We start from the raw sequence: 15,824 nt of genomic DNA on the forward strand, positions 1-15,824 counted from the left end.
CGCATTAGCGAGTCATTTCTGAGAAAGACTGAAGGGCCAGGAGCAAGCCTCCCTCCCCGACGCAGACCACGAGGACAGTGCAGGCTCAGCAGCGTCCCCCAGGGTCGGCACTGGAGCCCAGCGGTGGTGGTGGTGGCGTGGGGATACCGTGGGTGGGGAGGTGGCCCAGCCGCTTGGCTCCAGCGCTGTGTGCAAGGCTCTGCTCTCCCAGGTGCCCAGCAGGACAGAGTGGGCCAGGGGCTCAGAGCAAGGACAGCGGGGAGCCTGGAATAGCCCTTCCAGGGGCTTCTCACGAAGTGTGAAGGTCCAGCACTCCAGGACAGGACAGCTGCTGACATGCGAAACTTCCAAATAGGCCCCTCCCCGCTGCTGTTCTCGGGGGCGCGGGAGTCAGGAGGGCCCTTGCCCCTCAGCCGGGGCACCTGCAGAACAGGCAGCTCAGAGGGGCTCCCCGAAGTCAGAGTCCTTCTAGACCAGGAGGTGACGCGCGCCACATCCTGTGGTCACAGAGGACAAAGGGGAAGCTAAGGGTTTGCTGCTCTTTGGCACCCATATGATGCACTGCCCACCCCAAACTAAGTCACCAGAAAACAGGCGTCCCGGACAGAACAGAGAACTCTGGAAAGAGCACTGCATCACCTTCATGGTAGCTTACCTGCCAAAATCGGTATCAGAGGGAGCTCCAAAGTCCAGAAGAGCTGCCATAAACCACAAACCTGTTTTAGGGGAAGAAATGACATCGTCTTACTTTGAAACTGTTACTTCTGCCCGCATTTGCTGCACAGCCCGCTTAATCTCACTGAGCAGCTCCTCTGGGTTATGTGGTTAAAACTCCTATTTCTGTCAAGTATCCTATCTTATGATTAATATTAATACCAAGCCCAAATGGAAATATTCAGAAATATCTGGTAGGACAGGTTCCACTCCCACTTTCCTTTCATCTTTCTCATTTTTAAGCGTGATTTAGGTATTTGTGGTTTAAGTCTCCCACTTTAATTTCAGAACAGGAGGAAGGGCTGAAGCCCTCTGGGCCACATCAGCTGGGCTCCTTCTCTGCTGTCAAGCTGGCTTTGCCCATTTGCGGGCAGGAGGAGAGGGAAGCGGCGTCCCCTGCACCAGCTCACAGGGCACTGCCGGCCCCCGTCCTCGGCCTGCGGCCACTGCAGGACACTGCCTTCCCAGGGTCCGGGTAAAAGCCTGCACGTCAATGCCGGGGTGGAGAAGCTCCCAGCCAGTGCCTGTCTGCTCAGGCCCCTCTGTCCCGTGCTGGCCCCCAATTCCTGCCCTTGCTGTGGAACCTGGTCCCTTTATTCAACCTTTCTTGACTAGTCCTTCAAATGACCTCTGCTTCCCAATGAGACTCCAAGTGGAGCTGAAATGAACACTTAGCTTTTACGTTAACTGCAGCGTTGGAAATGTTCCAACTGAATGGAAATCTTTTTTAAAAACAATGTTACAATTGTTGTCAACCTACAGAGGACATTTAAAAAGTCAGGTCTCATCATCTGGACAGTCCTCCAGTGAGTGACACCCAGGTTCCCGTCTCCTGCCCTAGGGGACATGCCTCCTGTGGGTCTGGACAAAGGCCAGCCCCTAGGCAGTGAAGCTACCACGAAAACGCCTTGCCTGCAGCTGGGAGCAGAGGTGCATCGTCAGTCTGTGGAGCACCCTCAGTTTCGCACGGACAGTCTGATTCTTCAAAAGAGCAAAAGAATGAACAGTTAGGAACATTTGGGAGTGACACTTGTCACGCTCTAGGAAGCCACAGCTTTTCCACACAGACTGCACCCTGGTGCTGTCACCCATCACCCCAAGAAGAGCAGCCCCACGCCACGGAATATTCTTGGGCAAGCTCAAGATCCCTACTGCTTTCTTACTTTCCCTCCACCCCCACTGCCCTCATTTTACAGGAAGTGAGCCACAGAGAAGCTAAGCAGCCGGGGCAAAGACCGCGCAGTGGGAGGGACAACAGGACTGGGTCTCCTGGTCTCGGCCTCCACACTCACCACCTACCCTTGCCCCAGACACACACAGAGCCGCTGGGAGGTGCACCAACCAGAGTCCCAGCAAGGGTGGGGGGAGCCTCAGCCCTGACACGCAGTCTTATAGCCACTCACTCCCAGAGGCCTGGGGTCCTCACTGTACCCCTCACTCTGCCACATGGCCCAGGGACTCTGGGTGCCCAGACGCAGCGTCAGAGACCCCTGCCCACAACGCACCCTGCAGTGGTCGTGCAGCCGCCGGGTCTGGCTCTCCCGGAGCCACGGGCACATCCATGTCCATCTTGGCTGTGCCCAGCACATGGCCGGCCTGCTGCCTGAACATGCTGCCTGCTGCACAGCGCTGAGCTGCGTGGCCTCCCCAGGACCAGCTCAGGCCCCGTGGCGGTGTTCAGGGCCCGGCAGCTCAGCGGGCTGCACCTGCTCTCCCCCAGCGGTCGTCATCTTTCCCTCCCGTGCGGTCTCGCTGCTGCCCCACGGGACCCACACTGAGTCCTCAGTTTCCATGCTCTCCTGCTCCTGCATCTCACACTGCGTCCCTGGGCCCTGCAGAGCAGAGGGCCCCTCCCCACCCCACTCTCACCATGTGCTCCCATGACAGACACGTCGCTGGACAAGCACGAGTCCTTCCCAGGCTGCCTCCTTTCTGCCGAGTGTGGATGAGGCCTTGGGCAGAGCCTCTCGGGGGAACCGTAAGCCGGGGCACTCAGGGCGCCTGAGCCACGTGGCCGGGCCTCCCTGACTTCTGTATTTAAGCCACTCCCACCTGTGTGTACCAGGAAAAGCGCCCCTTTAGAGTCAGAAATGCAGCCTGAACTCTGCCTCGACTTGACCTTGGGCGAGGTGCAGACATGAGCCCTGTGCACCAGAGTCCTCCTCTGTGAATGGGGCTGACCACACACCGGCGGACCACTCTTTCCTCCCGCTACAGTACCCCAGCCTCTCTGGGGAAGTGCCGCCCAGCAGCATGGACCTTGGAGGACTGCTCATCTCCACGCCCTGCTGCCCTGCCAAGGGGCAAACATGTGACACAACGATGGAACGGAGACTCTGAGCGCTAAAACTGTGAATCTTGGACAAAAGTCACGCATGGAGGAAAGGTCATGGTTCACTGCTGGCCCCGGGTCCGTGGGCTTCTGCTGCCTCGGTCCTCAGAGCCACCTGGTTGCTGTCTTCCCAAAGCTTGCTCTGCCTTTCCTCTGAGTCTCAGCTGCCCCACATTCCTCTGACAAATTCCTTTTAGACTAAGGGAGGGTGAGGGTCTCTGTTTCCAATCCCAAGCCTCTATCTGACACAGATCCCCGACTCCACCCCCTGAGCAGGCCTGTAGGATCAAATGCCCCAAATAACAGTCCCGAGCTCAGCCCTGCATGCAGGGCAGGCTCACACTGCCTCCTGCTTGGCCTTCCAGCCCTGCTCTGAACTGTGCTTGTTAACTGACAGCCAGGGAGCCTGGACAGAGTGGCTGAGGACATGGGCGCTGCTCCGGCTTGGCTGCCTTCTGGCCCTGTGGTGCAGCACATCAGGTCTCCCTCGCCCCAGGCTCTGGGCAGGGTTCCAGGGCTGCACACACCCTTGCTTCTGCAGACAATGGTTCCCAACAAGAGAGAGGGGCCTGGAGAGACAGACCTGAGCAGCCTCTATGACTCTCCCCACAGGGACCGAGGAGCGGCCACCCGAGGCCTCCACCACGGGGGCCAAGCCTCCAGAACAAAGGATTTATCAACAAGCAGCTGTCCACTCACAGAGCAGGTGACCCTCTACACCAAGGACGCATTTAGGAGAATCAGGCCATGAATGGCGTCTCCCAGGGACAGCTGCACAAAGGGAGAGGAGTCATCCGTCCTCATTCAGTATCCTCTACCAGAAGGCATTTCTGCCAAACAAGTAAACGTGGATGTGGGCAGTGTTCTTTTCACTACTGGGCTGTCCATGAAGTAGAAAAAGTTCTTAGAGGAAAATTAGGGTTGTATTGCGGAGAAGGCAATGGCACCCCACTCCAGTACTCTTGCCTGGAAAATCCCATGGACGGAGAAGCCTGGTAAGCTGCAGTCCATGGGGTCACTAAGAGTCAGACATGACTTAGCGACTTCACTTTCACTTTTCACTTTCATGCACTGGAGAAGGAAACGGCAACCCACTCCAGTGTTCTTGCCTGGAAAATCCCAGGGACGGGGGAGCCTGGTGGGCCGCTGTCTATGGGGTCGCACAGAGTCAGACATGACTGAAGTGACTTAGCAGCAGTACCAGGGTTGTATTGAGGTCCATAAACCTTTTCTTAAAACAACTCACCACAGTCTTTCTTGAGGAATTTCCATGCGTGCTGTTGACTGTAAGTGTGGTGGGGTTTCCCAGGTACTTTGCCACTAAATCTTCAAAAGAGAGTGCGGCATCACTAGGATCTATCAGCCACGCAGCGATTCTGGGATCCAGCCCTACAAAGCCAGCAACTGCAGAGAGAGAAGTCTGTCAGTCATTCTATGGAAAATAAGTACTTTGCCCTGCCATGGAACAATGGACTGACTCAGAATTGGGAAAGCAGTATGACAAGGCTGCATACTGTCACCCTGCCTATTTAACTTACATGCAGAGTACATGCAGGCTGGATGAAGCACAAGCTGGAATCAAGACTGCTGGGAGAAATATCAATAACCTCAGATATGCAGATGATACCACCCTTATGGCAGACAGTGAAGAGGAACTAAAGAGCCTCTTGATGAAAGTGAAAGAAGAGAGTGAAAAAGTTGGCTTAAAACTCAACGTTCAAAAATGAAGATTATGGAATCCAGTCCCATCACTTTATGGCAAATAGATGGGGAAACACTGGAAACAGAGAGAGATTTTATGGGCTCCAAAATCACTGCAGGTGGTGACTGCAGCCAGGGAAATTTTAAAAAAGATGCTTGCTCCTTGGAAGAAAAGCTATGACAAACCTAGACAGTGCATTAAAAAGCAGAGACGTAACTTTGCCAACAAAGCTATAGTTTTCCCGTAGTCACGTATGGATGTGAGAGCTGGACCTTAAAGAAGGCTGAGCACTGAAGAATTGATGCTTTTGAACTGTGGTGTTGGAGAATACTCTTTGGAAACCCTTGGACAGCAAGATCAAACCAGTCAATCCTAAAATAAATCAACCCTGAATATTTATTGGAAGGACTGATGCTGAAGCTGAAGCTCCAATACTTTGGCCACCTGATGCAAAGAGTCAACTCATTGGAAAAGACTCTGATGCTGGGAAGATTGAAGGCAGGAGGAGAAGGGGATAGCAGAGGATGAGACGGTTGGATGGCATCACTGACTCGATGGACATGAGTCTGAGCAAGCTCCGGGAGATGGTGATGGACAGGGAAGCCTGGCTTCCTGTGCTGCAGTCCATGGGCCTGCAAAGAGTCAGATACAACTGAGCAACTGGACAGCAATAACAAGGCTCGCATTAACAGCTACAGTCCTACCATCTCCTCCTTCACAGAGCTAAGCAACAAGTGACGCTCTGTCACTCCTGAAGAAGGCTGAGCCTTTGCTAAGAGTGGTCTCCACCAGCCAGGTCCCACACAGCCGGTCTCCATGGGGAATCCATCCCAAACTAACTCTCAATGAAGCTAAAAGAGACGGCAGTCGGAAGCCTCAGCCCCGCCCTTGCCATCTTGCCTCACTTTTCTCCCTGCTCTGGAGCCTCTCTCTGCCCCGTGCGCCTCTCTTTTCAACCATGCGTCTCCCCACTTTCACTCGTCCCAAGTCTCCCCTCCTCCACCCAGCTGCGGGGCAGCCTCCCTGACCCGGCACTGGGGTGTCAGTTTCCCGAGTCTCGAGAGAGAAGGAGGAGGCGTGGGGTGATCTGGGAGGAGCCCTGCAGTGCTGCACATGACGTGTGCAAAGACACTCAGGGCAAGGCCGCTTCACCCCTCACCTCGTAGTCTTCTTGTCTGAAAACTGGGAGAAAAGATTACCAGAAGTAGCCGTGGGACACATATGAATATGCACTTTTTAAATTTTTATTTTGTTTTTTGGCCGCGCCATGCTGCATGTGGGATCTTAGTTCCCTGACTACAGATCAAACCCACACCCCTGTGTTGGAAGCTTGGAGTCTTAAAAAGTAGACCACCAGAGAAGTCCTGAAGGTACTTCTTTAAAAAAAAAAAAAAAGTGATACTTGCCTAATATATTTTAGTACCAGAGTATTTTGGACCTGGAGCCAGAGTAATAAAAGGATGAGGGGACTGATAAATTAAGAGACAAGTCTGGCAATCCTGAGTGACTGCTCTCTGAAGTTGCTATAACATTTTGAAGTGTGCTTCACCATGACAAAGAGTTGGTCTTTAAATAAAACTGTAGTCTTAGATCACATCACACTAAGCATTATATTTTCTGGCATATTTAAATCACAGTAGTCTAAGAGATTTATATTTACCCAAGCAGCCAGTATCGTCGCTATTTTTCTGATAGCCGGGAAGTCACCTGTGTTGACAGATTTGGAACTCTGGGGGACAGGAAGTCGGCCAGCACTCTGCCTGCCTGCCGCCATCAGCCGTCAGGACTTTATATAACCGTGTCTGCCAACACTGACCCAGCCACACGATTTCATTCCGTCTCCCTTTCAAAGCTTTAGTATTCCAAAAGTAAGGGTTCTTATCAACAAATGCTTTTGAAAAACCCTGGGGAAGGTCTGCAGCACTGGAATGGTCTGGGGACTGTTTCCTACAAACTCTTGTAACTAATAAAGTGAAGCTATCAGGACAAGCCCCACACCAGGGAGTGAAGGTATCAGGACAAGCCCCACACCAGGGAGTGAAGGTATCAGGACAAGCCCCACACCAGGGAGTGAAGGTATCAGGACAAGCCCCACACCAGGGAGTGAAGGTATCAGGACAAGCCCCACACCAGGGAGTGAAGGTATCAGGACAAGCCCCACACCAGGGAGTGAAGCTATCAGGACAAGCCCCACACCAGGGAGTGAAGCTATCAGGACAAGCCCCACACCAGGGAGTGAAGGTATCAGGACAAGCCCCACACCAGGGAGTGAAGCTATCAGGACAAGCCCCACACCAGGGAGTGAAGCTATCAGGACAAGCCCCACACCAGGGAGTGAAGCTATCAGGACAAGCCCCACACCAGGGAGTGAAGCTATCAGGACAAGCCCCACACCAGGGGAATGTCAGGTACTGGAAAAGAAATGCCAACAACGCAGATGGTGAATGAGCTAAGAAAAATTAAGAAAATGATAGAAGTTATGGTGGTAAAGAACCTGCCTGCTAGTGCCGGAGACATAAGAGACACAGGTTTGACCCCTTGGTTGAGAAGATCCCCTGGAGGTAGGCATGGCATTCCACTTCAGTATTTGTGCCTGGAGAACCCCACAAACAGAGGAGCCTGGAGGGCTACAGTCCGAAGAGTCAGACATGATTTAAGTGACTTAGCATGACAATGAAGAACTCAGTTAGAAATACTTAAGAGATTAGGTGACTTAGTAAAAGAAAAACTTGATAAATAGACAAAAGAATTCAGGAAAGCAAAGTAAAACCAAAAAACCATTTCTGAAATAAAAACTAAACTGGTAATCAGTTCAGTTCAGTCTCTCAGTTGTGTCTGACTCTTTGCGACCCCATGGACTGCAGCATGCCAGGCTTCCCTGTCCATCACCAACTCCTGGAGCTTACTCAGACTCATGTCCATCGAGTTGGTGATGCCATCCAACCATCTCATACTCTGTCGTTTCCTTTTCCTCCCACCTTCAATCTTTCTGATCATCGGGGTTTTTTCCAAGGAGTCCATTCTTCACATCAGGTGGCCAAAGTATTGGAGCTTCAGCTTCAGCATCAGTCCTTCCAATGAATATTCAGGACTGATTTCCTTCAGGATTGACTGGTTTGATTTTACTGTCCAAGGGACTCTCAAGAGTCTTCTCCAACACCATGTTCAAAAGCGTCAATTCTTCCGTGCGTAGCTTTCTTTATGGTCCAACTCTCACATCCATACATGACTACTGGAAAAACCACAGCTTTGACTAGATGGACTTTTGTCAGAAAAGTAGTGTATGTCTCTGCTTTTTAATGTGCTGTCTAGGTTGATCGTAGCTTTTCTTCCAAGGAGCAAGTGTCTTTTAATTTCATGGCTGCAGTCACCATCCGCAGTGATTCTGGAGCCCCCAAAAATAAAGGCTCTCACTGTTTTCACTGTTTTCCCATCTATTTCCCATGAAGTGATGGGACCAAGATGCCATGATCTTCGTTTTTTAAATGTTGAGTTTTAAGCCAGCATTTTCACTCTCCTCTTTCAACTTCATTAAGAGGCTCTTTAGTTCCTCTTTGCTTTCTGCCATAAGGGTTATGTCATCATCTGCATATCTGAGGTTATTGATATTTCTTCCAGAAATCTTGATTCCAGCTTGAACTTCATCCAGTCTGGCATTTCAGATAATGTACTCTGCATATAAGTTAAACAAGCAGGGTGACAATATACAGCCTTGATGTACTCCTTTCCCAACCTGGAACCAGTCTGTTGTTCCATGTCCAGTTCTAACAACTGTTGCTTCTTGACCTGCACACAGGTTTCTCAGGAGGCAGGTAAGGAAGGTGGTGTGGTATTCCCATATTTTTCAGAATTTTCCACAGTTTGTTGTGATCCACACAGTCAAAGGCTTTGGCATAGTCAATAGAGCAGAAGTAGATGTTTTTCTGGAACTTTCTTCCTTTTTCTATGATCCAACAGATGTTGGCAATTTGATCTCTGGTTCCTCTGCCTTCTCCAAATCCAGCTCAAACATCTGGAAGTTCTAGGTTCACGTACTATTGAAACCTTGCTTGGAGAATTTTGAGCATTACTTTGGTAGTGTGTAAGATGAATGCAATTGTGCAGTAGTCTGAACATTCTTTGGCATTGCCCTTCTTTGGGATTAAAATGAAAACTGACCTTTTCCAGTCTCGTGGCCACTGCTGAATTTTTGAGATTTGCTGGCATATTGAGTGCAGCACTTTCACAGCATCATCTTTCAGGATTTGCAATAGCTCAACTGGAATTCCATCACCTCCACTAGCTTTGTTCGTAGTGATGCTTCCTAAGGCCCACTTGACTTCACACTCCAGGATGTTTGGTTCTAGGTGAGTGATCACACCAGTGTGGTTATCTGGGTCATGAAGATCTTTTTTGAATACTTCTTCTGTGTATTCTTGCCACCTCTTCTTAGTATCTTCTGCTTCTGTTAGGTCCATACTATTTCTGTCCTTTATCGAGCCCATCTTTGCATGAAATGTTCCCTTGGTATCTCTAATTTTCTTGAAGAGATCTCTAGTCTTTCCCATTCTATTGTTTTCCTCTATTTCTTTGCATTGATCGCTGAGGAAGGCTTTCTTATCTCTCCTTGCTGTTCTTTGGAACTCTGCATTCAGATGAATATATCTTTCCTTTTCTCCTTTGCCTTTCACTTCTTTTCTCAGCTGTTTGTAAGGCCTCTTCAGACAACCATTTTGCCTTGTTGCATTTCTTTTTCTTGGGGTTGGTTTTGTTCACTGCCTCCTGTACAATGTTACAAACCTCCGTCCATAGCTCTTCAGACACTCTGTCAGATCTAATCCCTTGAGTCTATTTGTCGCTTCCTCTGTATAATTCTAAGGGATTTGATTTAGGTCATACCTGAGTGGTCTAGTGGTATTTCCTACTTTCTTCAATATAAGCCTGAATTTGGCAGTACGGAATTCATGATCTGACCCACAGTCAGCTCCCGGTCTTGTTTTTGCTGACTATAGAGCTTCTCCATCTTTGACTGCAAAGAATATAATCAATCTGATTTCAATATTGACCATCTGGTGATGTCCATGTGTAGAGTTGTCTCTTATGTTGTTGGAACATACTGCTATGACCAGTGTGTTCTCTTGGCAAAACTGTTAGTCCTGCCTCATTTTATACTCCAAGGCCAAACTTGCCTGTTACTCCAGGTATCTCTTGACTTCCCACTTTTGCATTCCAGTCCCCTATGATGAAAAGGATATGTTTTTTGGGTGTTAGTTGTAGAAGGTCTTGTAGGTTATCATAGACCTGTTCAACTTCAGCGTCTTCAGCATTAGTGGCTGGGGCACAGACTTGGATCACTGTGATATTAAATGGTTTGCCTTGGAAACGAACCAACATCACTGTGTCATTTCTGAGATTGTACCCAGGTACTGCGTTTCAGACTCTCCTCATAGTCAACAAGAAACTGTCAATATACAAAAGTAAGTAAGTGCAATAGATAATGCCTTAAGTATGTTTAAAAATAAGATGAAAAAAAGGAAATGCTTTTAAACTAAAAAATGAAGAGATTGAAAATGGATTCTAATGTGACAAGTATGAAAGATAGAGAAGATTCAACCTATGAAATCACAAAAACAATTCAAATACCACAAAAAAGGTAAACAACCGAGCATTACAACCAGGTCTCATGCATTTCCTGACAGAAGGACACGATACCGCTCAGAGCTAGGATCGAGACTAGGAAGCAGGCTTGCACTCCCAAACTCTAGCCCTAATCTGATCAGGCCCCTGGGTCTCAGTACAGAAGAAACAGACAAGAGAGAACATGTTAAAAGACAAGAAAGAGAAATCCCATAGGATGAAACCCTGGTCTGTCAACAATGACATGTCGGGAGCCGCGTTAGGCATTAGTGACAAAATGCAGGCACAGCCCCAGCCCCCTCTCTTTGTCCCGCAGGCATGGACCCGGGATGAAGGAGTTAGGCTTTGTGATTCTGACTTGTTTCCTTTCCTCGGCTGAGTTGACTGAAAAGGAATATTAAGGTGCTTATTGTTCTTGAGAGGAGCATGAGAAGGCGCAAAGCCTTCTGCAGCTGTGCTCAGAAAATAATTCATAAAGTTAGTCATTGACATTTGTTCAAGGACTTTTACAAAAGAGTGTTCCAGGATGAGCACATAGGCTGCAGCTTGAGGACATGGGAGGGATTGTTATCTGAAGCCTATTTGTGAGGAAAATGTTTATGGCAAAGGAGTTTACTGAATTTAGGGCTTAGAAATAATTAAAATAGTTAGATGTTGAAAATTTAAGGAATGTTGTAATGTTAGCATATTTTACTACACCTTATAGAGGTTAGGAATTTTAGAGGTACTATAGCTAGAAGCCTTATTAGGAGATAGTGAGCTCAGGATGTTAGGGGCAAACAGGATTTAGAAAGATAAGAAATAAACTGAGGAATGTAGCATGAGTTACAATGTAATCACAAGTTAACTATAGGACACATAAGAGGGAGTAGATAATAGATGGTAAAGCTGATTTCCAGAGAACCGCTGAAGCAGGAACTCTGTTTGAAGAGCAACAATGATTTATGGAGATAATAAATCTGGGTGAGGGGAAACTGAAAATGTCAAACTTCTGACCTACTGCTTTCCTAAAAGTACAAAAGAAAATCTTGAACTGAAATAAACAGGCAGTCCAAGAAAACTGAGAGGCTGTCTCGTTTCTCGCCGACACCGCTCACCGCTTCAGGTTGAATCTCTGGCTGCTGGAGCTGGACTCTGGCAATGACAAAATAATGGCAAGAAAAGACACAGAAGGAGAGAAGACGCAAGAAAACTGGGGAGACACATCACACCCAGCCCGAGTGTAGGGCCACCCGGACCCGTGTTTGGATCCCGATTCAATCAAACTGCAAGAAACAAAAACAAGCAAAGCTATTTAAAGACAACTGGGCAAGTACAAACGTTGCCTGGATAGCTAATGATACGAACAGATTATGGCTGTTTTAGGGAGAGATGATGAGCAAGCCATCTGAAAACTGAAATCCTCATATTTTATTCATCTGATTGAAACATTACAGATCAGTAATACGATGCTTGGGACGTGCTACAAAATAACCCAGGGGACAGAGGTTTGGAACTAGTGGGGAACAAAGACTGGACAGAGTTGACAGCTGTTGGAACTGGGCCAAGTGTTGTCTGTTGTGTCCCCCCACACGCCTGCCGTTCTCTGCAGATGCAGCTGCGTGTCCACAAACTCCCAGCAGTGAGCGCAGACCCTGCAGCTCAAGCCTCAGCTCCACGGATGGCCCCACCTCCGGCACCAGCCCCCAGCCCCGGGCCTGCTGTGCCTCCCACCACGAAGCTGGAAGCCAGGGGAGGTTCCCACGCGCCCTCCACAGGGCCCACCCTTTGCTGTAAGCACCCTGTGTACTCACACCTCTTTATTAGGAAGCCTACAGCCCAGGAACAGCCAGGCGGCAGAGTGCACAGGGCACGGCACGGCGGGCACAGAACCACACCCAGTCCAACTGTGCCCCCTCCCAGCGCCCAGGCTGCTCACCTGGGAATCCCACCATGAGGGCATTTTATGCAGGCTTCATTACCTCAGTGTGGCTGACTAAGTCACTGGTCTCCAGCCCCTCTGCCCTTCCTGGAGGTGGCGGGTCACACTGACAGCTCCGGGCCTCAGTAGAGCCTCCTCTTTCTGCTGACCACTCCCGCCCTGAAGCCCTGCTGCCTGCAGCCCCCAGTGCTCATTAGCACATGGAGGACACTCAGCACCCTGGAGATGGCTTGGGTTTTGGGAGCTGAGAGCCATGAACCAGGGATAAACACCAAACATATCTTACTGTATCACAGGTACTTTATATTGTCTTGGGAATTTTGTACAATAAAAACTTTTTTTTTCCCAATGCCTTGTGTGCATGCTAAGTTGCTTCCAACTCTTTGTGACCCCATGGACTGTAGCCACCAGGCTCCTCTGTGCATGGGATTTCCCAGGCAAGAATACTGGAGTGGGTTGCCATTCCCTTCTGCAGGGGATCTTCCTGATCCAGGGATCAAGCCTGCATCTCTTACGTCTCCTGCATGGGTAGATGGGCTCTTTACCACTAGAGCCATCTTACTATAAATATTTTCAAACATTCAGACAGTTTGAAAAGGACTGCACAGTGAATACTCGTGTATCCACTACCCAGACTCTGCAATGAACATTCTTTCTATATTTGCTTTATTACATGTCTGTCTATCTAGTAAAAAAAAAAAAAAAAGGTTTCTAAAATTCTTTTTAATAATGTTAAATAAACGGAGAAGGCAATGGCACCCCACTCCAGTACTCTTGCTTGGAAAATCCCATGGACGGAGGAGTCTGGTAGGCTGCAGTCCATGGGGTCTCGAAGAGTCGTACACGACCGCACAACTTCACTTCCACTTTTCACTTTCATGCATTGGAGAAGGAAATGGCAACCCACTCCAGTGTTCTTGCCTGGAGAATCCCAGGGACAGGGGAGCCTGGTGGGCTGCCATCTATGGGGTCGCACAGAGTCGGACACGACTGAAGCGACTTAGCAGCAGCATCAGCAGCAGCACTCTGGCTTTAGTTTAATTCTTAGGGAGTTTACAGCTGTTTGTGGTGACAATAAATTCATCTACCAAGCCACATGTTACTTCTTCCCTATTTTAAACACAAAAGTAATACATACTTGAAAAAACTCTAATCATGTAAAACACAGAGGGGAAGTGCCTCTGCGCTCAGGGCATGTGGCTGGCTGCGTGGGTAGTGCTGAGCAGCTGTGACTCCCCCCGCCTCTGAGTTGTGCAACACGGCAGTCCTCACCGTGCTCCCATCCCCAGGAGGAATCGCTGTGGGACAGTTATGTCGGTGGGAGATGATAAATCTGAAACGTACCACACTTCCAACTTCCATCGTCACCGAACAACTGCAGCGCTGTTCTCACAAAGTCCTTTGCGTTAAAACAAATGACGGGGCGTTTACGTCTCAGTACTTCACGCAGCACGTTCCTAGAAGACGAAGAGACATTCACAGATTGACAGACCGATTTGAAACTCATCTTGGAAAACTTCCAAAGACATTCCACTAACAGCTGTCACGTGTGAAGTATTATGGGCAGACATTCTTCTGCAAGCTTTCCACAGATTAACTCAAATCCTAGGAGGTGTGCAGGGAAAATCAAAATGGGTTGGTCTTGCTCAGTCCCCAGAACAGAGCCAGGAGGCCCCTGAGAAAGTGGGACTCAGGGGCGACGCAGCCTGGATGGAATCTGACCTTTCGACCTGGTGACAACATCCAGAATGTCTGCCAGAACCTGAGGCCCCCGTCCATCTTTCAGACCTCTACCCTGAAACAGTTTGTGATTCCTTAAGGACAAACGTTTTCTGGGTTGTATTAGAGGCTGTCACAGTTCTTGCCAGCCAACTTTAAAAAAAAATTTTATTTTATTTGTTTTTGGTTTTGCTGGGTCTTGGCTGTGATGCACCGGCTCCTCACGGCAGCGGCTTCTCTTGCTGCAGAGCACGGACTGGGCGTGTGGGCCACAGCAGCTACGATGCGTGGGCTCTAGAGCTAGGGTTCAGTAGTTGGGGCACACGGGCTTAGCTGTTCCGAGGCATGTGGGATCTTCCTGGACCACGGCTCGAACTGGTGTCCCTGCACAGGCAGGCAGACTCCTAACCACTGGGCTACCAGGAGAGTCCTCGCCAGGCAACTTTTAACAACCTTATGGCTTTTTGTTTTTATAAACCCGACTCTCTTCCCCAGAACACTCTTTAGGGGTTACCTGAATCTTTGTCTCTTGAATTGCAATTCTTAAGACCCCAAACAAACTTATTTGCAGCCTCTTGTGTTATTTTTTGGTTGACAGAGGTAGGTGTTACTTATTATCTGTATTTTACGGATGATGAAGCCGAGACACAAAGAGGTTAGTCATGAAGTCAAGTTCACACGGCTCTTCAGATCCAGTTCCTGGATGTGGCACAATCGCCTGCAGACGAAGCCCCCAGCCCGAGTGGAGCTGACGCACCCTGGACTCCTCCCCGCCAGTCCCAGCCTGTGCTCCCAGCACACCCCGCTCCCCGAGCAGCCTGCGCTCTGCCCACACTGGACTCTCCTTCTCCATCACCAGACTCCACCAAGCCCTCTCACACTCCAGGCCCCCTGCTCCAGTGCTCCTGGCCACATACCTGCTACAGCCAGGACCACGTTCGTGACACCGTAATTTACCTTACCCCCATTGAATCATGAGCTCCTTGATTATGGGATTCATGATAGCTGACATTTATCAAATACTTACCATGTGTGAATACCTCACTAAACACTCACAGGGATTGCTGCACTGAAACCTCATCATAATCCCATTAGGCAGGCACTAGATCCATTCTGGTGTAGGAATGACTACCTGCTCTGGTATTCTTGACTGGAAAATCCCACCATGAACAGAGAAGCGGGGAGGGCTACAGCCCACAGTGTCGCAAAGAATCGGACACGACAGCACAAGAGAGCACAGGCCCATTTTAGAGATAAGGAAACCGAGGCCTGGAAGGGTGAGACAATTTTTCCAGCTTTCCACAACTGAGAAGTGGCAATGCTGAGGTCTGAGACCCGATCTTGCTGCTGCCAGGACCCAAGGTGGTGTTGGAGAAGACTCTTGAGAGCCCCTTGGACTGCAAGGAGATCCAACCAGTCCATTCTAAAGGAGATCAGTCCTGGGTGTTCATTGGAAGGAATGATGATGAAGCTGAAACTCCAGTACTTTGGCCACCTCATGCCAAGAGTTGACTCATTGGAAAAGACCCTGATGCTGGGAGGGATTGGAGGCAAGAGGAGAAGGGGATGACAGAGGATGAGATGGCTGGATGGCATCACCGACTCAATGGACATGAGTTTGAGTGAACTCTGGGAGTTGGTGATGGACAGGGAGGCCTGGCGTGCTGCGATTCATGGGGTCACAAAGAGTCAGACGCAACTGAGCAACTGAACTGAACTGATGGTAACTGCTTATTAATACATCAACGAGGGTCTTTGGATGAGGCTGAGGAAGAAGGAAAGCTGGAGTCCAGTGAGCTCTGCTTACTCTGCAAGCAGGC

At 49.4% G+C, this 15,824-nt stretch overlaps 1 protein-coding gene across 1 annotated transcript in view; it reads right to left on the reverse strand.

The window, feature by feature from the left end:
- The window catches only part of POLN (DNA polymerase nu), a 151,217-nt gene that overhangs the window by 100,273 nt on the left and 35,120 nt on the right, over positions 1 to 15,824 (reverse strand). Inside the window, exons 5-8 of the mRNA XM_014478382.2 lie at positions 13,630 to 13,742; positions 4,293 to 4,450; positions 1,627 to 1,695; positions 656 to 716 (exon numbers count right to left, since the gene is read on the reverse strand). Of these exons, the coding sequence (XP_014333868.2) occupies positions 656 to 716; positions 1,627 to 1,695; positions 4,293 to 4,450; positions 13,630 to 13,742 (401 nt within the window). The remainder of the gene's footprint in view (positions 1 to 655; positions 717 to 1,626; positions 1,696 to 4,292; positions 4,451 to 13,629; positions 13,743 to 15,824) is intronic.

The sequence above is a fragment of the Bos mutus genome, chromosome 6, assembly GCF_027580195.1.
Source record: "Bos mutus isolate GX-2022 chromosome 6, NWIPB_WYAK_1.1, whole genome shotgun sequence".
In the NCBI taxonomy this organism is placed as follows: Eukaryota; Metazoa; Chordata; class Mammalia; order Artiodactyla; family Bovidae; genus Bos; species Bos mutus.